The 24541-nt window shown below is 40.2% G+C and overlaps 1 protein-coding gene across 1 annotated transcript in view; it reads right to left on the bottom strand.

The window, feature by feature from the left end:
- Positions 1-14107: 14107 nt before the first annotated feature.
- The window catches only part of LOC124776744 (mitochondrial 2-oxoglutarate/malate carrier protein-like), a 40939-nt gene continuing 30505 nt past the window's right edge, over positions 14108-24541 (bottom strand). Inside the window, exons 3-5 of the mRNA XM_047251869.1 lie at positions 22282-22586; positions 19971-20070; positions 14108-14946 (exon numbers count right to left, since the gene is read on the bottom strand). Of these exons, the coding sequence (XP_047107825.1) occupies positions 14715-14946; positions 19971-20070; positions 22282-22586 (637 nt within the window). The 3' untranslated portion in view covers positions 14108-14714. The remainder of the gene's footprint in view (positions 14947-19970; positions 20071-22281; positions 22587-24541) is intronic.

Raw genomic sequence — 24541 nt, forward strand, 5'->3', positions numbered from 1 at the left:
CAGCTCTCTCCACTGCATTTAACAGTGGAATTCCCATTGCACCCTTAATGCTACCTCCCTTGCTTTTAATTTCACAGAAGGTTAATTTGACTTTTCTATATGCCGAGACAGTCCTTCCGACAATCCTTTTTCTTTCAATTTCTTCACATTTTTCATGCAGTCATTTTGCCCTAGCTTCCTGCACTTTCAGTTTATTTTATTCTTAAGTGACTTATATTTATGTATTCCTGACTTTCTCTACATATTTTTGTAGTTTCTTCATTTGTTGACCAATTTGAGTATTTCTTCTGTTATCCATGGTTTCATTGCAGTTACCTTCCTTTTACCTAAGGTTTTCCTTCCAGCTTCTGTGATTGTCCTTTTTAGAAATGTCCTTTCCTTCACCTGAACTGAGCTACTCATTATCACATCATCTACAGTCTCAGAGAACTTCAAATTTACCTCTGCATTTCTTACTACTTCTGTATCCCACTTCTTCGTGGATTGATTCTTCCAGACTAATCTCTTTAACTTCAGCCTTCTCTACGTTATCACTAAATTGTGATTTGAGTCCATATTTGCTCCTTGGGATGCATTGCAATCCATTACTTCTCGTATCTCCCAACCTCTTCCAAGTATATCTCCTCCTCCTGTGATTCCTGAACAGAGTATTTGCCATTACTAACTGACTCTTGTTGCAGAACTCAATTAGTTCTCATTCGAACTATCAAGCCCATATTTTCCTGTAACTCTTTCTACTACTCCTTCCCCCGTAACTGCATTCCATTCCCTCATCACTATTAGATTTTCATCTCCCTTTATTTACTGAATTACCCATTCAGTATCCTCATATACTTTCTCTCTCTCTCTTCATCCTCTGCTTGCGACATCAGCATGTATATCCGAACTATTGTTGTCAGTGTTGGTTTGCTGTTGATTCTGATGAGAACAGCCCTATCACTGAACTGTTCACAGTAACTCACACTCTGCCCTACTTTCCTTATAACAAATCCTAATCCCATTACATGATTTTCTGCTGCTGCTGTTGCTATTATCATTTACATGTCTGACCAGAAATACCTGTCTTCTTTCCATTTCACTTCACTGACCCCCACTATATCTGGTGTGACCCTTAGCATTTCCTTTTTCAGATTTTCTAGCTTTCCTATGATTTTCAAATTTCTGACATTCCATGCTCCAACTCATAGAACAGTACCCTTTTTTTGGTCATTCAACCTTTTTCTCATGGTCACCTTCCCCTTGTCAGTCTCCTCCAAGAGATCCAAATGGGGGATTAGTCTGGAATCTTTTGCCAGATCGATCATGACACTTTTTCAATTACAGGTAATATGTACTGTGGATACACATTGTGTGTCTTTAATGCAGTGGTTTCCAATGCCTTCTGCATCCTCTTTCTGTAAATCACTGGGCAACTTCCCATCTCAAGGGCAAGAGATTGCCCTGAACCTCTGTTTGCTCCTCTGCCCTCTTTGAGAAGACAGTTTGTGGTGGAAGTCTTCAGTTGACATTGTTGATGATTTTTATTCAAAATTTAAGCAGTGGTAAGGTTCAAACCTGGGACTGAGTGTCTTGAATACTACTCAAAGACACTACTCCCTTTTTTTCCATTCGTATTGTTCATAACTGTTCTAATCAATTGGTCTGGGCAGATGTCATATAGGGTCAGAGATGTCTGTGATCCAACATTTCAGTGGAACCCTTACTGATCTTTTCAAGGTTGACTTCTACCAGTTTTCCACTTCTGTAAATAATGTGTCATTATTTTGCTATCTGATGGTTATGTAATATTCACACATCTCATCAAGTGTCTTCTTTGGTGTTTTAATTATTGCATTCTTCTTGAAGTCTGAGGGTATTTCTTCTGTTTCATATGTCTTCCACACTAGGTGGACTACCTTGTCATGCTATGTTCTCCCATGGATGGAAGTAATTATGAGGGAATGTCATCTACTCCAAGTGCCTTGTTTTGATTAAGGTTTTTCAGTGCTTCATCAAATAATTCTCATCCTAGTATTACTTTTCACATTTCTTCTTCTTCTTCTTCCTCTTCCATTTCTATTTCTATAGTATTGTCTTCAATTTCATTTCCTTTGTGTAAACCCAATGTATATTCCTTGCACTTTTCAACTTTTCCTTGTGTTTCATACTAGATTTCAATCTGAGATCTTTGTATTCAGGCAGCTGCTTCTCTTTATTCCAAAGGTTTTTTTTTTCTTTTTTTAATTTCCCTGTAGGAAGCATCTATTTATCCCACACAGTCATGCATATTTTTCCAGCTTTGCATTTTTCCTTTAGCCATTCCTTCATTGTCAATGTTGCCAATCTCATTTTCTTTACATTTGTACTCCCTTTTGTCCGTTTCATTTGCTGTATCTCTATATTCTCTACATTTTTCAATTAAATTCAATAGTTTGTGTGTTGTTCAGTGGTTTCATTGGGTCCCGTCTATCCGTCTGTTTGATCTTTTACTGGCAGAGTACATAAGAGATTTGCATAGAGCTTTTGATGAAGACTGGATTCTTATAGTAGGTGTAAGAAACAGCCTGACCAGCAACTTAGAGTATACAGTAATATTTAAGGCGTCCTGGATGAAATAGGAGCAGCAACAGCACACACTCTTGTAGGGTTTGTGGACGTCTCACAGTGCCACGACCAGCCCTGGGTTAACACACCTGTCAGCAGCATAAACAAAGTCTCATATCTATGCTGTAACTGTTGCTGCAATTATGAGATGGAGATACACAAATCAGGGCCTACACCTTAATAAGAAGGACAGATTAGCTGAGCATCTTGTAGGTGGGAGGGGGGGGGGGGGGGCAGAAGCACACAAGGCAGAATCCCAGTGATTACTGGAGTCAAAAGGGTACATTTTTTAGGTTAGAGTCAAATTATAGACAGACAGTATTAAAGAAATTAAAACAGAAGAGGACCATAATACATGTAACAGTTAAAAAAAATTAATTTGTTTTGTCAGAACATTAAGGGGATGATAAAACAAGATAGATGAGCTTCTTGTACATCTAGAAGAAGTGGAAAACTCTGAAATGATAGATGTTCTGTGTCTTTCTGAACACCATATAACCAAAGGGACAGAGACGAGGCTTATACAAGGGCAGGCAGTTGAGAAACCACATGTCTGTACACTGACATTTATTTGTTATAGAATTACAGACTATGTTTTGAGAGGCAAGAGAGCAGTAGAACTTGCATATATTCTGTACATAACTCTGTGAAACGAAGCTCATCATTTGCCTATAGAATTCAGAAAATCAAACTGTGTCAGTGATTTGGACAACATATATATTAGAGAGATTTAACAACACATACTGCAGTAATTATTGAATCTCCACAACATCTGTGATGGTTACAGGTATGAGAACTCTTCTACAGGGAAAAAAGGAACTATACAGGATGTCCAAGCTACCTTGTCCACCCAAAATATCTCTGGAACAATAACAGCTATTGGAAAACGACTTTCACCAGTATCAATGTAGGGCTGGGGCCCATGAATGTACATATTTAGAAACATTCTAAAACGAAAGCATATGTGTTTTTTAACACAAACTTATGTTTTTTTAAATGCACCTCCTATATTTTTTCTTGAGCAATCCATAGCATGACAACAGGGAAAAAAGGAACTATACAGGATGTCCAAGCTATCTTGTCCACCCAAAATATCTCTGGAACAATAACAGCTATTGGAAAACGACTTTCACCAGTATCAATGTAGGGCTGGGGCCCATGAATGTACATATTTAGAAACATTCTAAAACGAAAGCATATGTGTTTTTTAACACAAACTTATGTTTTTTTAAATGCTCCTCCTATATTTTTCTTGAGCAATCCATAGCATGACAAAGCACATACACAATGGCATTGATTGCATCGCAATATTCCCATTACATCCCGAGATATTAAGACGTGAAGTTGACGCTTGAAACACCTGACATGCGCTGCTAGCGCACGCCCTGAGGCTCAGGCGTGATCCCCATGCTGCCCATAATCGCGATGTGATTGACATGCGTAATCACACTTCCATACTTATCAAGAGGTCCGAAACGAATAATACGGTCTGCTGCCATCCTGCATTAACATCGTACATTCCACCAGGTATTTATCCCATAGGCTAGGGGTGATGCGATTATGTAACATATCTGTGTACCGCAACGTTAGTCACAAAGTTAACTTCGCTTATCGTTAATCCGTTACTATAAAGGTAATGCCGTTCAACATTAAAACATTACTTTACTGTAGATCTAGCGCAAGTGACAGTTAATCATTCACTCGTAATAGTAAAATTCATGTTGATGGTTTTAGTGAAACGAGCAAGTGGACTAAAAGTTTTACCATTGTTTAGGTAAAAATGTTTTGATTTGGGAAGTTCAGGTAGGACATAGAAGATGAATGTAAACATGTTTAACCAATTAGTTTTATTATCACATAATTATCAATGTTATGTTTATCTAATGCGTTAAATGGCAAATTGTTGCAAACAAATGTTTCTTAACATCACTGGGTAAAATGGCCCTATGTAGAAACTTCCACTGTGATACCAGCACTACATACTAAACATAGCGTTCACATGCCCATTGGCTTGCATACATAGGGTCACTCTGCGGGTGAAGGATGCCATACTTCGTGCTACTGTTTCCTCTTTGATGGCTGTACAAGCATCAATAATGCGTTGCTTCATGTCCTCTGGTGTTGTTGGTTCATGTTGGTAAACAGCATCCTTCACTGCTCCCCAAAGAAAATAATCCAGCAGTGTAAGGTCCGGAGATCGGGCAGGCCACCGAACCGGGCCACCTCGTCCAATCCACCTACCAGGGAACTTACGGTTCAGAAGTCGTCATGCTCGTAAGGCGTTATGTGCAGGGCATCCGTCATGCTGATAACACATGACCATTCTCCGGTTCAGAAGTACGGTGTCCAAGAGAACAGGAAGATTGTGTCGTATAAATCTGGAGTATTGTCTGCCATTTTGGATGCCATTTATAAAGAAAGGTCCGATAATGGTAGCTCCTATAATCCCACACCAAACATTAACTTTCCACGGACGTTGATGCTCTACCTGACGGAGCCATTTTGGATTGTCTGCGGACCAATAATGCATATTCCTCATATTGACAATTCCTTTGTTGGAGAATGATGCCTTGTCGGTAAAGGGAACATCTGCAAAAAAATTTGGATTAGTCAGAAGTTTTTGCTGAGCCCACCGACAAAATGTTACCCTATTGCGGAAGTCATTTCCATGAAGATCCTGGAGTAAATGAACATGGTAAGGATGAAATTTATGACGTTTAAGAATACACTGTGCACTTGATTTTGACATACCAACTTCACGTTCAATTTGACGTGTGCTGATTTGAGGATTCACAGCTATGGTAGCGAGCACAGCAACTTCAGCACGTTCATCTGAGCGTGTTCTAGGACGATGTCGAGGTCTTGGATTTAAGCTTCCCGTTTCACGTAGACGAGATGTGAGACGACCAAACATCCGGCACGAAGGCAATGGCTTCTCAGGGAGTCGTCTTCTGTACAATCGTTCTGCCTGAACAGCATTTCGTCCACTTACAACAGGGTACAGTACAGGTATGTAGAGTAGGGTAGAAAACAGACATATTAACTTAATAATCATAATGTTCGCTAACAGTACTATCAACAAACAAGCAATCTCATAACGTATTTCCCGTCAACGTACATTCTCCATAGATCAGCAGCATTTCTACCATATCTTCATGTGTGTACATTATACGGTACAGTATAAGTTCCACAACGCAATGTTTATTCGCAATGTGTACTACCTCCGTGCCGTCGCTAGATTACTCTGATGCACGACTACACTGGCAAGCGGTGTACTGCACACCAAAGCAACAACAAATGGGATGCTCGGAGGGTGGTGGAGTACAGGAGTTTGCATGGGTCGCAAATCATAAACAAGGCGAAGTGGTAACTGTGGCAGTAGTGGGAACTACGTTGGACACTTGACTAGGTAGAGCCAGGCCCTGCGCGACAGGCACAATGGGTCATATAACGCATTAGATAAACCTTATTTTGGGTGTGCAGGATAAATAAGACAACCTGACTGGTGTACACCGATCGGTACTGGTTCATATTGTGTACGTAGATACGCAAAACGTGCAAGAGGGAAACCATTATGTGCTTATGAGAGTTGATGGCAGCAGACCGTATTATTCGTTTCGGACCTCTTGATAAGTATGGAGGTGTGATTACACATGTCAATCACATCGCGATTACGGGCAGCATGGGGTTCATGCCTGAGCCTCAGGACGTGCGCTAGCAGCGCATGTCAGGTGTTTCAAGCGTCAGCTTCGTGTCTCAATATCTCAGGATGTAATGGGAATATTGCGATGCAATCAACGCCATTGTGTATGTGTCTTGTCATGCTATGGATTGCTGAAGAAAAAATATAGGAGGTCCATTTAAAAAAAACATAAGTTTGTGTTAAAAAACACATATGCTTTCGTTTTAGAATGTTTCCAAATATGTACATTCATGGGCCCCAGCCCTACATTGATACCGGTGAAAGTCTTTTTCCAATAGCTGTTATTGTTCCAGAGATATTTTGGGTGGACAAGATAGCTGGGACAGCCTGTATATAAAAACCACAAGGCTCAACCAATTGCATGTACTTTTGTCCTGTAAATCACAGTATATGCCAAGATAAATTGTAAAACATTTAAAAATACATTTCCCATTTACAATATTGACAGTTCAGATGATAAAACAAAATCAGTGTTGCATTATTGTTAAGAGAGAAAATGAAAGGTGCTTTTGAAGATGGCAATACTGCTATAATGTAAAACATCTGTAGCAAGTATCTTTGATATATGCTTTTGAAATGAAAATTACTGAAATGTAGAAGCAATGTCATATAAGACTTAATAGCATTAAGAATAATTATTTCACCCTACCCTCTAAAGAAGGAAAACAAGCAAATCTCTTAAAAGTGAAATTTCACGGTTACTAATATTTTCAGTAAAACCCCAATAAGATGTGACTGTAATTTTTAATTTCTTAGTCAAAGTGTAGTAAATGGCTCATTCAGGAAAAATCTTCAAACTGAAATTGCCTATTTTACTACTGCAATTGGATGACTGATTTCACAGATGCTAACAAATTTCAAGCATCTCAATTTATTTCCTTTACAAAATTTTTAGAAATTAGTGTATTGTGCTGTTATCGCCAGTTGGTATTATAGTCAGTTGCCTCAAGCACTGTACACTCAATATTCAATAATTTTTTCATTTATAAATGTGCTCTGTTAGTTAAGTTTACAGTGTGACAGTTTACAATGTGTTCTAGTCTTACATTGCTGAACTACATTTATGTGAAATACACTCCTGGAAATTGAAATAAGAACACCGTGAATTCATTGTCCCAGGAAGGGGAAACTTTATTGACACATTCCTGGGGTCAGATACATCACATGATCACACTGACAGAACCACAGGCACATAGACACAGGCAACAGAGCATGCACAATGTCGGCACTAGTACAGTGTATATCCACCTTTCGCAGCAATGCAGGCTGCTATTCTCCCATGGAGACGATCGTAGAGATGCTGGATGTGGTCCTGTGGAACGGCTTGCCATGCCATTTCCACCTGGCGCCTCAGTTGGACCAGCGTTCGTGCTGGACGTGCAGACCGCGTGAGACGACGCTTCATCCAGTCCCAAACATGCTCAATGGGGGACAGAACCGGAGATCTTGCTGGCCAGGGTAGTTGACTTACACCTTCTAGAGCACGTTGGGTGGCACGGGATACATGCGGACGTGCATTGTCCTGTTGGAACAGCAAGTTCCCTTGCCGGTCTAGGAATGGTAGAACGATGGGTTCGATGACGGTTTGGATGTACCGTGCACTATTCATTGTCCCCTCGACGATCACCAGTGGTGTACGGCCAGTGTAGGAGATCGCTCCCCACACCATGATGCCGGGTGTTGGCCCTGTGTGCCTCGGTCGTATGCAGTCCTGATTGTGGCGCTCACCTGCACGGCGCCAAACACGCATATGACCATCATTGGCACCAAGGCAGAAGCGACTCTCATCGCTGAAGACGACACGTCTCCATTCGTCCCTCCATTCACGCCTGTCGCGACACCACTGGAGGCGGGCTGCACGATGTTGGGGTGTGAGCGGAAGACGGCCTAACGGTGTGCGGGACCGTAGCCCAGCTTCATGGAGACGGTTGCAAATGGTCCTCGCCTATACCCCAGGAGCAACAGTGTCTCTAATTTGCTGGGAAGTGGCGGTGCGGTCCCCTACGGCACTGCGTAGGATCCTACGGTCTTGGCGTACATCCGTGCGTCGCTGCGGTCCGGTCCCAGGTCGACGGGCACGTGCACCTTCCGCCGACCACTGGCGACAACATCGATGTACTGTGGAGACCTCACGCCCCACGTGTTGAGCAATTCGGCGGTACGTCCACCCGGCCTCCCGCATGCCCACTATACGCCCTCGCTCAAAGTCCGTCAACTGCACATATGGTTCACGTCCACGCTGTCGCGGCATGCTACCAGTGTTAAAGACTGCGATGGAGCTCCGTATGCCACGGCAAACTGGCTGACACTGACGGCGGCGGTGCACAAATGCTGCGCAGCTAGCGCCATTCGACGGCCAACACCGCGGTTCCTGGTGTGTTCGCTGTGCCGTGCGTGTGATCATTGCTTGTACAGCCCTCTCGCAGTGTCCGGAGCAAGTATGGTGGGTCTGACACACCGGTGTCAATGTGTTCTTTTTTCCTTTTCCAGGAGTGTATATACCTATTTTGAACTTTTGAATGACAAGTAAGGATTCATGTGAGATCATGACTATGGTGTATCCAGTTCTAGTTTCCACATGTTTCATTCTGGGAGGGGAAACAAAAATTTTAAATGAAAATTTCCTAACAGGACATGCTTTATTTTCTATCTACAGATTTCCATGCCGCACCACCTAACAAATTATAAAGTTTTATGAGAAAACATTACAACATAATCATCTTAATACTGCCAACTCCATGACTTTCATTTTAGTAAATCCATTGTGCAGTTAGCATTGCTGAATTTAAAAGTTAATTTATGTACAGTAACAGATTACTAAGTCAAATGGAGGCCAATATATCCACTTGTGAAGAAATCAAAAAAGTTTAAACTTTAAAATTCAGTGCCACAAACTGTTAACTCCTCAAAAGCCAACCATAACTCTTCAGTGAGAATCTCTACTAGCTATGAAAATTGTAAATGGGGGGAGGAGTACAGAACATTTGGGATTAACTTCCAGTCTACTATGTCTTCACAGACAGAGCATAAAATCATACTGGGACAGGAAATTGGCCACCACCTTCTCAAGAGAACCATCCTGGCATTTGTCTTTTGTGATTTAAGGACACTATGAAAACCTAAACCTAGATGGTTAGATGGTGATTTTAACGTCAGTCATCCCAAATGCGAATCCAGAATCTTCCTACTATGTCACCTCACTCAGTAAGTCTCAAATGGCAATGTTTTAGAAGTCAATTACTTATTTTGCATAAACAGACTTTCTTTAGACTTTGAAGAGAGATGGGCTCATTTAGTTTTGGTCAGTAACTGGTAGGAAGGAGAAAACAAATAGGTTGTACAATAACGTATATACATTGACGAGAAGCAGAAAAGAGAAAGCTTGTAGATCTGGTAAAGGGATGGGATTTACCTTACTTTACAATGAAAACAATTAGCAAATTGAAGGAATAGAAATAAAAAAGTTAATAATTTTGGAAGACCTCATCTACTGATATCTCGTAAAATATTTTAATGTAATTCTTCACTTAATACCCATTCACTGTACAGACAGAAGTAATTAAAATTAAATGTGGGGCTCACATACATCACTTTTTAAACATCTAAGCAGTTGGATGTACTAGCCACATTCTCAAAGTACATTTAGTTTTTAACGAATATTGTTGTCAATAGACAATTTCCATTTATGAAAAAGAAAGGAAGAGTTTAACATACTGTTGAGATTGAGGTTTGCAATGGCGTCACATTTTAAGGGGAATCTGCTTTGTTCTTTTCAAAGGAAGCATCCTGGTATCCACCCAAATAATTCACGGAAACCAGGAAGAATCTACATCTGAATGGTCAGTTGGGTACCTGAATTCCACTCCTCTCAAACAGAAGTGCGGTATACTAATCGCTGCAGCAATTCACTAAATCTGAGTTAGTGAATAACAGCAATACTCACCTATAATAGCAGGAGGAGGAACGGTTGGTACTGTCCTCCTATGACACTAACTTTGGATCAGAGACAAGGGACAAAAACAATCATCTTCTAAGCTACCTATGTTCAACAGCCTCCAGAAAAGTGTTTAAATGCACACTAATTATACAAGGTGAACATTAATAAACACAAACTGCAGATTCCTAATTGGAAATGGAGGTGAGAAGGTCTGAGCATGTGTCTGGGAATGCAGCATTTCAACTGCAGATGGTGCTGAGGAATGAAAGTTCCTCTGACCACGTGCAATGGGTTTGTTTTGTGTTCCAGGCTGCGTGATTGACACAGCAAACTGTAAGCAGCAGAACCGTCCGGTATCAATGTTGGGATGAAGCTGAGATGGCGTTTGTGTATGGCCAAGCAGATGGGAAACAGTCGAGAGGCAGCGTGGCTATAACAAAACAATTGCCTTCACAGACAACAACCACATCTCACAACATTTCAAGCCCTTTTTGGGTGTTTGTGTGATTGTGGGTCCTTTCAGACAGACAAACGTGCAGGGAGGTGGCATACTGAGTATATTTTTGAGTACCAGGTTCTACATGATATTGATACAAACCCTAGTAGAAGCTCCAAACAAGTGGCCCGTCAACATGGTGTTAAGCTGAAGTATGATTATGTGTATCCTGCATGATAACCATTACTATCCCTAACAGCTGCAATAAGTGCAAGGATTATCTATTGGCAGTGGATTTCCCTCTATGGGAAGGATTTTGTCAATGTTTTTTGCACCAGACCATCACAATTGCGGGATTTTTATCATCAGTCCTCTTTACTGACAAAGCAACCTTTACCAAAACTGGCATCATCAGCCTGTATAATCATTGTGGACTACAGAAGATCCTCAGGGATTCGTTGACGTGTCTCATAGCATCGGTTCAGCATCAATGTGTGGGCAGGGATTCTTGGTGACCACATACTTAGACAGGTTATTATTCCGCACCACCTTGATGGAGGAACATACCTGAACTTCCCACCAAATACTCTGCCTGGGCAGCTTGAGAATGTGCCTTTGGCATTATGACAGGTTATGAGGTTTCTGCGTGATGGAGCACCACCCCAGTTCCGCATCATAGTTTGCCTACACCTCAACAGCATCTTCCCCAGACATTGGATAGGACACAGAGGCCCTGCAGGATGGCCTGCTAGATCAACGGACTTAAACTTCCAGGAACAGAAAAGTGTTATGTAAGCTGAACCAGTTCCTGATGTGCAGACCCTTCAAAAGCATGTTCACAACACCTGTGACGCTATTTAGAGAGAGGCCAGAATGTGCTAAAGAGTGCAGCAATCCATAATGTGATGTGGGAATGCGCGCATTGCAGCCCAAGGAGGCCACTTTGAACATCTGCTGTGATGTGGGTGTGGTGCAGCTCTATACTATGTTCTGCGACAATTTACTGTTTTTGCATGCAAACCGTCCATTTCTGGACAAATGGTCATAGGAACTTTTTCCCTCCATTTCCAGTCAGGAATCTGTTCCTGCAGGTTGTTGGCTTTATTCATGTTCACTCTGTATATGGGGATATGGAGATATTAATAACTAGGTCACTGCTATATAGAAAAGGGAGACAATTTGCTAAGATTTTGGACAGGGTCTCTCAACAGTGATTTAAAAGCAAATTTTACTTGCTTCTCCTTTCCTTAACACAATGAGGTCATTAAAAACAAATCATGAGATCAAGATGTGCAAGGTGTGCAGTATAGAGAGCAACTGGTAAGAAAAAGGTGCTGGAGAAACAGCTGGTAAATGACTGGGTCAGAACACAGGTTGTCCCCGTGTTTGAGAAAGGTTATAGGGCAGGTTGGATAAATTACAGGTATCACCAACACTTATTTGTTTTAGAATTAAGGAATTTGGAATAAACATGCCTACCATCAACTACAGTGAGAGGCAGAGAAATAAGCTGATGGGTGCGAGAAGAAAGAAATAGGGTGCGAAGAATAGTTGAAAGTGCATGTTAGGAAATACAGAGCACTGAAACTAGGAGGATTGCAGGACCAAATGATATTTTAGAGAAACCGTTCCTAGCATACCACTCAGGAGTGACAGTGTTCAAGGATGGCAGAGTTGACGATGTTATACTTAGCAGCATGTTCTGCCCCACGGCTGATTTCACAGGTGGTAATGATTAATGGGATAGGGAGTACCAGTGGTAGGATACATGGAGGCATGAGATAGTTTCTGCACCTGGATCTTTCATAAGTAGATCACTCATAGCGAATGGTTGGCCACAGGTTGGTTGGGCAGTAGAACACTCCATCAAAAAACGTAGATGCACTCCCCCCCCTCCCTCCACACACACACACACACACACACACACACACACACACACACACACACACAGGAGAGAGAGAGAGAGAGAGAGAGAGAGAGAGAGAGAGAATATTATGTACTGGAATGGAAACAATCATCATCTGTCCTGGTCTCTGTTCTTACCAATTGAGGTATTTGGGCATCCTTCAGTCTGATAAACAGATTCTATCTACTAGTACCTCTCTCAACTTCCTAAACACCACAGAACCTCTCCTGGCATTTTGAATTTTTGAGAAAAATACCAGCAGACTGAAGCTATGAGGCAAATCACTAAATTTGTCTTAATTGGTGAGGTTACTACCCACAAAAGGGAGCCATCAAGGCTTTTTCAATGAGTTGTATAACAGTATATACTTTTCTACAGATTCATTAAGAATATGTCCCTTTGTCCATATTGATCACTGGAGAAGAAATTTTCTTCTGAATACTGTAGTTACAATACACCATACCTAGAATCACAACAGTTATTTCACCTACTTTTTTTCCATTTCTGTTTCTTGTTCATTTGTCACTATTTTACACAGATTTTATAACTTTTGGTTAAGTGATCAAAGATTAAAGAAAACATTATTATATTAAATACTGTATATTTACATTACATATTCACACAAAATCTCGCATGTAGCGCTTTACAATAACATTAACAACTACATCACAAATTTTACTTACACAACACTCAACTTTCATCACTCATCAACATTACATAACAACATTTAAAAACTATAAATCCAAAATATAAATTTCATCTATAAATCTTTCACATTTGTACAATATTATAATATTTCTTTTTTCTAGTAAAACAAAATTTATCTTGCATTAAATATACATAACACTCATATTGAAATATTGTAGATGCATCTATTGTAACCAATTACAGTTCTGTTACAGTCTACATTTGTACTGGTGTAAGCCAGTTTACAAGAGTAAAATAATTTGACAAGATGACAGCAATATGCTGCATTATGCAGAAAAACAATTATTGTCTTTGCTCTTTTGTATCAAATTCAATAGATATTTTTATAAATAAGAAACACGTTTCATTATTTCTACGTGAACTGAGGTTATTAAAAATAGTCTTCCCCCAAGAATAATAATGACATTTTGTGCCTAAGTACAGCTGTCAAATTTGGGCAGCTAAGGATACTTGTGTTTCACAATCAATCATTATTTTTTCAATGTTTAAAACCATTTCTTTATCATAATGTTCAGCAACCTAAAGAAACTGAAATTTTCGGATCAAGGCTGCATTTTGCATGTCTTACACCAGTCACATTTTCCAAGCATTGTCCTACATTTAACCTACTCCTCCACTAGAATAATCCATACTATCCAGTTTCCAGCAGCACATCCTGAACATGGAATATCATACGGGTTTTGACAAGTACCAAAGTTACAACACAAATTGTTTCTTATTCTGTAGTTGTGAATATACTCCATACCAGTCAACTACAGAGGCAGCAAATATCTTTGTGAAGACGCATCAGTATTTTTTTTTTTTTGGTCAAATGCAATAAATACATTCATTTCCATGAGTGACATAAAAATTCCTGAGTATTAAAAGATTTTTCCAGACAGGAACTAAAAAGGCAGAGTATGTGTATGAGAAGCTATTCACAATCCCTCCCTACTTTATCTGTTTCATCTTTTTTTTAAATGCATTTCAAACACTTGTAATCTGTGGAATGATTCAACTGTGCCTAAATGAACAGCAAACTGACTAAAATGATAAAGGGAACCACTTTTTATGGTAATTGCTCCATGTTGGCTTTAAGGGGTATAACAATGGTATTGTATTAATTAAAAAAATTAAGAAACCAGCTATTGCATTCATTTATAAAGAAATTTTTAATGCCCACTTAGCAAACCCATTAATCATTTAAGTTAATCTGACTCATACTATAAACAGCATTTTGTGTGTTGTTGAGTTGATGCTAACAAAGGGACGAACATCAAATACTGCAATGAAAACAGGTAAAGACTAGAGGCGGAGGAGAGAGGGATTTCTTTTCAATAAAAAGAGTCTCAGAGAACAATATTGTGTATAAAACATATTACCAATGACAAAGATGGTGCTGGTGCTTGCATTTATGGCAAGGTTACTATACAATGGAATGGGAAAGGTTTCATGGCATATGTTACAGACCACTTGTCTTGCTGGCATCTTGTCCAAGTACACGGACACTGTAAAATGCATTCATTTGCTCTAGGAAAATAAAAGTCAGCACAGTGTGGGGTCCAAGTCTAGCATAGTAAGGAGTGAAACCTTTCCACAGAGAGAAGAAGCCTTCGTTACGAACCACTTTCATCAGCACATCAACGGCACCTTTGAATTCTGGTTTTCCATCAACCATCTTCATATTTTGTATTCTGTAATGATAAAGAGTTCATTCACTTTTTTCTTATTAGGAGTTATGAATACATAATATTTTAAACAAGTTTTTACTGGCAAATGTAATATCACACAGTTTAAATGCATTAAAATAGAAATAAAAATGTAAAACCACATAACTGAATACTGAAGTTTTTCAAGGCAACTGCATGTCAAGAACAACCAATCTGTTAGTCATACTTTACAACAGAGTAACAAGACAAAAATCACCTCTATGTCACAATCAATTTGGAGGGTCTAAATTAATAGACAGAGGATCTATTTCACTCTCTCTAGGGCCTCCTCAGATGACCCAACTATTTCATTGGGTACCATACATGGCTTCTTGTGCTTGCACCAGGATGAGGTCATTTATGCCACATTCCTATCCCATTCTCTTGCTGCTTTTCCCCATAGTCTTCACCCCTCCCCCTCCACCTCGTTCCTCTCACTCGGTCCATGTCTCACCACACTGAGGCCACAGCATCAATGTAACATAGCTATTTGTGTACATATGACTTTTGTTAGCTCGTAGGAGACCATTGTCAGACAGCTTAACTGTCAGTCAGTCTTGTTTATGTGACTGTTTACTGCTCAATACCTCACAGCATGGTTAGTGTACTATCGTTACCCTCGCCAATGCCTCTATTCTACTCAGGACTTCCCAGTGTTGTCTCCATGTATGAGCTACGTACAAGGACAAGTATGTATGAATGTACAAGAATGAAGAGGGAACAATAAAAAGGGGGACCAAGAAAGTAGTGTCTGAATCAAAAATGACAGCAAATAGGGATGCATTCTTCTTCCCATACTGTTCAATCTGAACACCAATGAAACAATGACAAATAAAAGTAAGATTCAGAAGTTGGATTAAAACTCAGGGCGTTTCTGATAACATAATTCATCAGAGAATGTGAGGAGGTAGATATCCTTTAACAAAGAATTACATGACTTTTTTAACTGATTCAACAGACTAATGACCAAAGATTATGGACAGAGAAAACCAAAGAAAGACTGGAGTAATGAGAAGTAACAGAAGTGACATTTGCTATAAATGTAACATCAAAATTGAGGGCCATGTAGTTGGCAAAGTGAAGGAATCCTGCTACCTTTGAAGCCAAATAATGTGATGAATGAAGCAAGAAGGCTGTAAGAACCAGACTAGCATAGGCAAAGAGGGCATTCCTCATGAAAAGAAGTCTACTAGTATCAAACATAGGCCTTAATTTTTGGAAGAAATTTCCCACAACATATGTTTTGGGCACACCACCATATGTAAGTGAATAATGACCTGGCAGGGGGGAGGGGGACAGGACAATAAGAGAATAAAACATTTGTGATGTGGTGTTACAAGAATAATTGACTTCTTGGTGTTACAGGGAGCTCATGAGGACAACAACTGAAGAGGAAGACAGATATCCAACAAATATTTGAGGATGTTGGGTGTATGTGCTACTTTGACATGAAGAGGCTAGCACAGTGAAAGAAGTTGTGGCAGAATACATCAAACTAATATTTAGTATTCTTTATTTCCCTCAGCCACTGTTGATTTTGAAAATAGTTTCCCCTCTCTCACTTTCAGAGAAATCTTTACTAAAGATTTTTCTCACAAATCATCTCTAATATACTGCAAATCACCTATATAATTCAATATAGAAATCTACATCTACACAATTGAACACATGGTGGGAAACATTAGCTTTTTGTGTGCTGGAAACTATTTCCCAGTCTATGCTTCATGCTGACAGTTGTTGAATATCCGACCGAATAACATTACTTTTCCTAAAATAAAACAACATTATCTGGAAAATGTATGAAATTGTAGCAAAGAATACCTGCTAATTCATTAATTTATTCATAGCTTCCAAAAGGTGGTCCTATTACACTTTCCTATAGTATGTTAGATAATATTTCAATGTGCGTTGATGACTCTCCATCAAAAATAACATGCTGCATTCTACCAGTCAAGATGCTTGCAATCCAACAGAAAATCATATGAGAACATTTTCTGGAGTAGGAATCACTGTGGCACTAATGCAAAATCCTTTTAGAAGGCTAAACATGTTTACTCAACCTGCTTATGTCTATCCACAACACTGACAGTGTTAACAGAATTCAGTTACAAGCAGAAGTGAGTAATATAGGTTTCAACTTAATGGGTCACCTGTGGTGCCCTTAGCTACATAGATCTGACCTGTATTACTTTTGTAATTGCTGGGAAGAGTTATCTGATCAACACATTTGCAGTAGATTATGGCCGAATTTTGTATGAAATCGGACAGGTACTCCATTGGCCCCCTGGCGCAACTTTTTGGATACTGTGCTGTACAAACACACAAGTGGTATCTTAGTGCCTATGTTACAAAAGGCTGTTACGATCAGTACAAAAATCAAATCATGATTATCATCTGGAATGCACCACTATCATTTCTATGCTATATGGTCAAAAGAATCAGGACACATACAAATGGTGTGTCCACCTTTTGTCTTTATGATGGCTTGAACTCTCCTGGGGATACTTTCAATGAGGTGTAAATTTCTGTGGAGGAATGTCAGCCAGTTCTTCCTCAAGAGCCAACACAACAAAAGGAAGTTATTTTGGACACTGGGATCTGGAGTGACACAAACATTCTAACTCATATCGAAACTGTCCCATTGCCTTCAGGCCAGGACTCTGGGCAGACGAGTCCATTTCAAGAATGTTATTGAAAATAAACCATTGCCTCACAGATGCTGCTTTATGACAAAGTGTATTGTCATGTTGATACAATGAATCATCAACACCAAACTGTTCCTCTACTGCACACAGTACACGATGACGGAAAACGTGTTTATATCCTTCCACATTTAGCGCTTTCTTAATCGCAATAAGGAGAACACCCCCTAACCATGAAAAACACCCCACACTGTAACACCATCTCCTTCATTCGTCACTGTTGGCACTAGACATGACTGCCAAATGCCAACTCAAAATTTTCAATCAAATGCGACTCATCACTCCAGCTCAGTCATTTCCAGCCATCCATTATCCAGTGGCACCATTCTTTATGCCACTTTAAGTGTCACTTAGCATAGACTGCAGAAATGTGTGGCTTATTAGGAGCTGCCCAACCACTGTACCCCATTCTTCTTAACTCCTTACACACAGTCATTGTGGTAGTTGGATAGTTGGTAGCACTTCAGGAGTGGCTCCTTCCATGGATTTCATATGATTTTTTACAACTCACCTTCACAATGTTCAGTGGACCCTGCCCATATGTACAAGACATCTGCTGGTCTTGCTTTAGCTGAGGTTGTTCCATTGCATTTCCACTTCACATTCACATCACCAGCTTGAGAAGGGTTGAAATGTCTCTAATGGATTTGTTGCTCAAGCAACATTCAAGACTAGTCTACGTTTGAAGTCAGTGATCTCTCCTTATTGCCCCATTCTCCTATTTTACTGACAACACAATACTCTCCATCTCCTTTTACACTGGTGGGTCCACCTATCATGACATTTAGTGACCTAGTTCACATTACTTACTGGTATATGGATACTTTTGAACAGATAGTGTGTGTGTGTGTGTGTGTGTGTGTGTGTGTGTGTGTGTGTGTGTGTGTGTAACTAAATGTAACAGCATAGTTTCCTCTTTGTAGTGCAAGTTCAGTGACAAATACAGAAATTTTATTTAGCTATGCTCATCCAAAGATGATGATCTATCATCTTGATACATGATGCAGTTTACTATAAAAATAATAACATTTAATGGAACTCATACAAACAATAAATAAAATTAAAATTATAATGTCTTCAAGTTTTATTTTTGTGTGTGAACATTTGGTCAACTGCAGGTTGTGTCCAATATGTGCTGCAATACATAGCTTAATTTTATGATGCGCTGTGTCAGTAAGGTTCCAGATTTATTCAAGAGGAATTGCAGTTTATGTTTCCTGCCCTGTGAGAGTCAGTTCTTCCACAGTTCAGGTGACTGTTCTAGTTTTGTCTCTATTTCATCCCACAATATGTGCAACAGGGCTGAGATTCAGGAGAACCTACTTGGCCACTATAAGGCTGTAATGTATCTGAAGGCTTCTCTCAATATGAGCACAGGCATGCATTACCCTGCAGCAACATCTCACATTTAATGTTAACCAGCTGAGGGATAACTATTATACCAAGAATCTTCCCATGGTAACAAGCAGTCTCTGCATCCTCAACAGTTACTATAGATCCTCAGACAGTAAAACTGGAGATAATGTTGTGTGTTGCCCAACAATTGGTCCATGTTTTTTGTTATGCTGTTGGCCATGATTGTGACCTTCAATACAGCAAAATTACACCTGTGTTTCATTACAGGCGATATTTATGTTATTTGGCAGCCTTAGGCGACACAAAGTATTAAAGTGTTTCAAGTTCTGTGGCCATCAGAACACTGGAACTTGAGCCAGCTGTATGCATATGAAAAGCAACTGCTTGTTGCACAAAGTTTGGTATCACAGCAAGCTAAATTTAGACCACTTTTCCTCAGCTATCCTTCAGGACATCTTAATGATGCACCTTCACTGTATGTTGTAATATGTCATATAAGTCTTGTACGAGATTTTCAAGCAATTCATCATTTCAAATCACCCACTGTATACGTTATATTCATATGCACATGCAAGAACGGTTCTGCATGATAAATCACAGTGGTACAAAGAATTTATCACCCCCTGCGCCCCTTAATTACAAGATTACAACAGTTGCTGATTTCATGCTCATACTCATCCTCAAGAAAGCATGTTTCAGAGGTCATGTTTCAAGTCATTTATTTCAGACTGAACACCAACTGCACTGTACTTATCTCCGCTAGTTGGTGTACGTTTCTCATGACAAATTGTGTGGGTAGATTGCACACATAACACAATGGATCGGAAAAAAAATCACACTAATTACACACCAAAATGGCTTTTTACATCTCCTGACATGCTAAATTAGCAATTTCCTCTACAGTGTTCGAATTCTCATAAGCGGAAATAATTTATAAAACTGCTTACCCACCTTGTCTTTGCAATGTCAACAGGCATTGAAGCAATGGTAGTTACCAAACCAGATATCATGCTGCTTACAAAATGGCAAAATATGTTTTCTTGAAAGTAACCTACACAAACAAAAAATTAACAATATTAAATATTTTGTAAAACTTGAAATGTAAATTAGAGATAGAAAAATTAATTAGAGACAATGCAGTGAAAACATTATGCAATTTCAAAAGAATGCTTCACTTATTTTTGAAGTACAGGAATAGTAACATCAAAATCTGTATTTATTGGAAAATTAAAGGGAGAGACAATCCGTGGCCAGGATTTACCTTCTGGGTGCAAAATAGGGCATAATGCTGATAAAGAAAATTAACTGTATGAAAATACAAAGAAAAAACTATGCCTACCTTTTGGAACTGTTAGTTGCTGCCACAGGGGGGAAAGAGAAAGGGAGGATTGAAAGACGGGCTTGTAACTCACATCCTACGTTGAGAGGGAGCCACCAGATTTGAAGGCAAGGGGAGACAAGGAATTTTGTCACCTCTCATCCTAACAATACATAAGTTCCTCTCAACCTGGGAAAAAAGGAGTTTTCTCTCTCCTCATCCTCACACCAGCTAAGTCTCTCTCAACATGAGTGACCAGTCCCTGCTTTCCAACCTTCCCCAATCTAGCCCTCTTTTCTCTCTGAGGACGAAATTAATCGCTCTGAAAGCTAGGTATACATTTTTTCTCTACTTTGTCCATTTTTGAATGTGGGTATTGACAGCACTTGGAATTATGTCCATTAAAGGTAAATAATGGCCAAACATTCTGTCCCCTTGTTAATTTTAAAACTATCTCAGGCGAAAAATATATATATGTATGTATGATAGCATTTTTTATTCTAATTTAAACATTTGTTTCAAGGGGGAGGGGGACGGAGAGAGGGGGAGGGGGGGCGGAGGGAGATGGGGGGAGGGAGATGGGGGGGGAGGGAGATGGGGGGGAGGGAGATGGGGGGGAGGGAGATGGGGGGGGAGGGAGATGGGGGGAGGGAGATGGGGGGGAGGGAGATGGGGGGAGGGAGATGGGGGGGAGGGAGATGGGGGGGAGGGAGATGGGGGGGAGGGAGATGGGGGGGAGGGAGATGGGGGGAGGGAGATGGGGGGGAGGGAGATTGGGGGGGAGGGAGATTGGGGGGAGGGAGATGGGGGGAGGGAGATGAGGGGAGGGAGATGGGGGGGAGGTAGATGGGGGGAGGGGGAGGGAGAGGGAGAGAGGGGGAGGGGGAGGGAGAGAAGTAAGTATAATTATGAAAGTCTTCCAAAGTTATGAGTATTACTTTGGAGGACTACTGCAAAAGTTTCACTTCTTCCATGTAATAACTACATATTAACAAACAAGCAGAGAAATACAATGGAGGTATCTCCACCTCTCCTGGTATTCTGTTAAGTTGTGCATTATCAAATTAAAAAAAATGAAGATTAGAACTGAATGTTTCATAACAAGTTGATTAGAAATGGATCATAAATTTGAACAAACAAGAATGAGGAAGGAAAATGATAATATCATTTCAAAGGAGACACACTGCATGCAACTTAATTTAGAGAAACCACAAAAAACCTGAGTCTGGATGGCAAGGCAGGGATTTGAACCCCCTTCTGAGTTAAAGTCCACTACCTAATCAGCAGCACCATACTCTTCAATACTGGATCAGATGCAACATTTGTCTTTTCTGACAAAGACAGTGAAGCTGTAAATTCTGTATGGGGATGCATTGTATCTTTGTGTATTTTGTTCTTGTGATAATGAGTAATTGGTATCCAGTAGATCACCACCTCTGGGTCACATTTTTATCAGTGATCTACTTAATTTTACAGAGGATTTAACAATCAGTAAAATAAAAATATACACCATTCTAAAAGACACCACTTAATTCACCTTTCTGTGTCTTATTTAGAGATACAATAAATCAAGAACAGATAGCACCTCTGAGCTTTCATAAAATACAGTACTTGGCAAATTTCCATGTTTTCCAACAGCACAGTAAAAGAATAACTTCTAGAAGTGTGTGTCCTTAGAAACTTTCTACAAACATGTTATTTCTTGTAAAATGCCTTTATATATTACACTTTCTGTACAAAATATATGCCATTTATAAAGATCAGTTGAAATCTCTGATGTCACTAATGAACCAAGTTGCATGTATTTTTAAATTTATTTTTATGTATTTATTTATTTATTTATTTAATTAATTAATTTATTTATTTTTATGTATTTTTAAATTAAGAAACTAATAACAAAATCAGTAAAAAATTCAGTACTACAAGAAGTTAAGTTACACTTACCTGTTGATAGTAGAAACTGTTTTGCCTGAGAGTATGATGCAAGCTGTGCAGCATTTACCACCATCGCACGTCCCATTGTAGGACCAGCACCACGCCAAAGTGCAAGTACACCTTCCTCAGATGCAATCCGCCAAAGGGCATGGGCAACATTGCGGTAATTTCGCCTCTCTGCTGGTGGTAGTCTACCATCTGCCGTCATGCGTACGAGAGCCACTTCTGCAGGAGTACCCACAAAGGCCCCGGTTGCACCTGCTGTCATGCCAATAGCAGCTTTACTTGCAAAACCTGGAGGTTTCCCTTCAGACCTGCCACGTGAAATTTTCATGCATTACATTTTTGCAACTTTCAGGCCATGATTTCAGTGCAATTTTATCTAGCACAGAAAGCTATTAATGAAAAACTTTTAATTCGATGAAACTATTCATTACTATGTAATATAATATGTAGGATACACATATTTGTATGAATCAGTGCCACCCCAAAAGTTCTACACTGGTAAAATTTTATGTTGTTCTTAATACAGGATCATAAAAGAAAGAAGGAAAGTTCTAGATCTACTAATCTTTATTCTTTTCAATGTTGGCCATTTGTTAGTCATTGCATCAGAAACAAGATTCTAATTAGTGTAGCTTAGAGTAACAATGTACAGAATATATCAGAAAAGAAATCCAAATGTCATGGGTTTCAAAAACAGTATACTGTATTGTGCTTCAAGATCATGTGTGACATCTACATTACAGTTATTACGAATATGATGAAGTTCAGATGGAATTTGCAGAAACATTAATCTATCCAAGCATACATTTATTTTACACTTTTAGCTTTTGCTCAAGAAAGAAACACGCATATTCACACATGCAAGAACATCTCGTGCACACATGACTGCTATCTCTGGCCACTCGGGTCAGAATGCAATGCCACATTGAACAGAAGCAGCAATCTGGAGAGCAATGGGAAAGAGAGAAGGATAGCAGGGTGGGGTGGCGGTGGGGCATGAGGGTGAGGAGAGCACTGACTGGTGGAGAGAGCAGGGACTAGACTGTGGCAAGACAAGGATGCTAGGTGCAGTGTTGGGATGCTATAGGGGAGGGGAGGGGGAAATCAGGAGCGAAAGGAGAGGGGCAGAGGAAGGGAAAATGACCAGTGGGTGCATTAAAAAAGAATGGTGCGCAATGAAGGTGAGGGGATGTGAACTGGGAGGAGGTATGGGACAGAGAAGGCATAAACTATTGGGTGGAGGGTGCGGGAGCAGTTGCTTATCATAAATTAAGGCCAGGACAATTTCAGAAGCAGAGAATGCATTTTAAAGGATACCTCCCATCTGCTCAGTTCAGAAATGCTGGTGGGGGAGGGGAGGGGAGCATCCAGGTGGATGCAGTTGTGAAGCAACCACTGAAATCAAGCATGTTATGTTCAGCTGCATGTTATGCCACATGGTAGCCCACTTTTCCACCCCTCCAAAAATAGCATTCCTTTGCCAACATAACCTCCACTACACCACAGTCTGTCCCTGTGGCATTCCCAATCCCCCACCCTTGCCACAAGGAACAAGACATCCTAACATACACCCTGCACTTCCTATTCCAGTCCTGTCACAGGTTTATCCTACCCCATTGCAGTCCTGGCCACCTGTGAAAGCAGCCATGTCATACCAGCTCTATTGCAATCAAAGCACAGATTTTTGTATTGGTATGACTATCAAACAACTGTTCACCTGGCTGAATGGTCATCAAACTGTGGCCATGAGCAAAGTGGACCATCCTGTGGCAAAACATACATTCAAACTTAACATGATGGGTTTCAATGTCTGTCTCCCACCACACACCATCTTCATCCATCATCAACTTTTCTGAAAAGCACAGTTGACAGTTATCCTTACAACTCGTTCTCCACACTTAAAATCATTCCAATCTTAACCTACAGTAACCTACTGTTCCCACACCTTCCATCCAATAGTTTCGGCACCTCTGTCCAACACCACCTCCTAACTCACCATCCCCTCACGTCCATCGTGCATGACAATGCACCCACCATCCTTTTCCACTGCCCATTTCTCCACACCCTCTCCCTCACCCACAGCTTCCAATGCTGTGTCTGGCAGCCTTGTGCTACAGCAGTCTAGTCCTGCATGCTCTGCCAGACAGTGCTCTTCTCTCCCCATTCACCACCCAGCCTTCATTCACCGCGATGTTGCATTGTGGCCTGAATGGCCAGATAGCAGTTTTTTGTTTGTGTGTGTGTGTGTGTGTGTGTGTGTGTG

This window comes from Schistocerca piceifrons, chromosome 2 (genome assembly GCF_021461385.2).
Source record: "Schistocerca piceifrons isolate TAMUIC-IGC-003096 chromosome 2, iqSchPice1.1, whole genome shotgun sequence".
NCBI lineage: Eukaryota > Metazoa > Arthropoda > Insecta > Orthoptera > Acrididae > Schistocerca > Schistocerca piceifrons.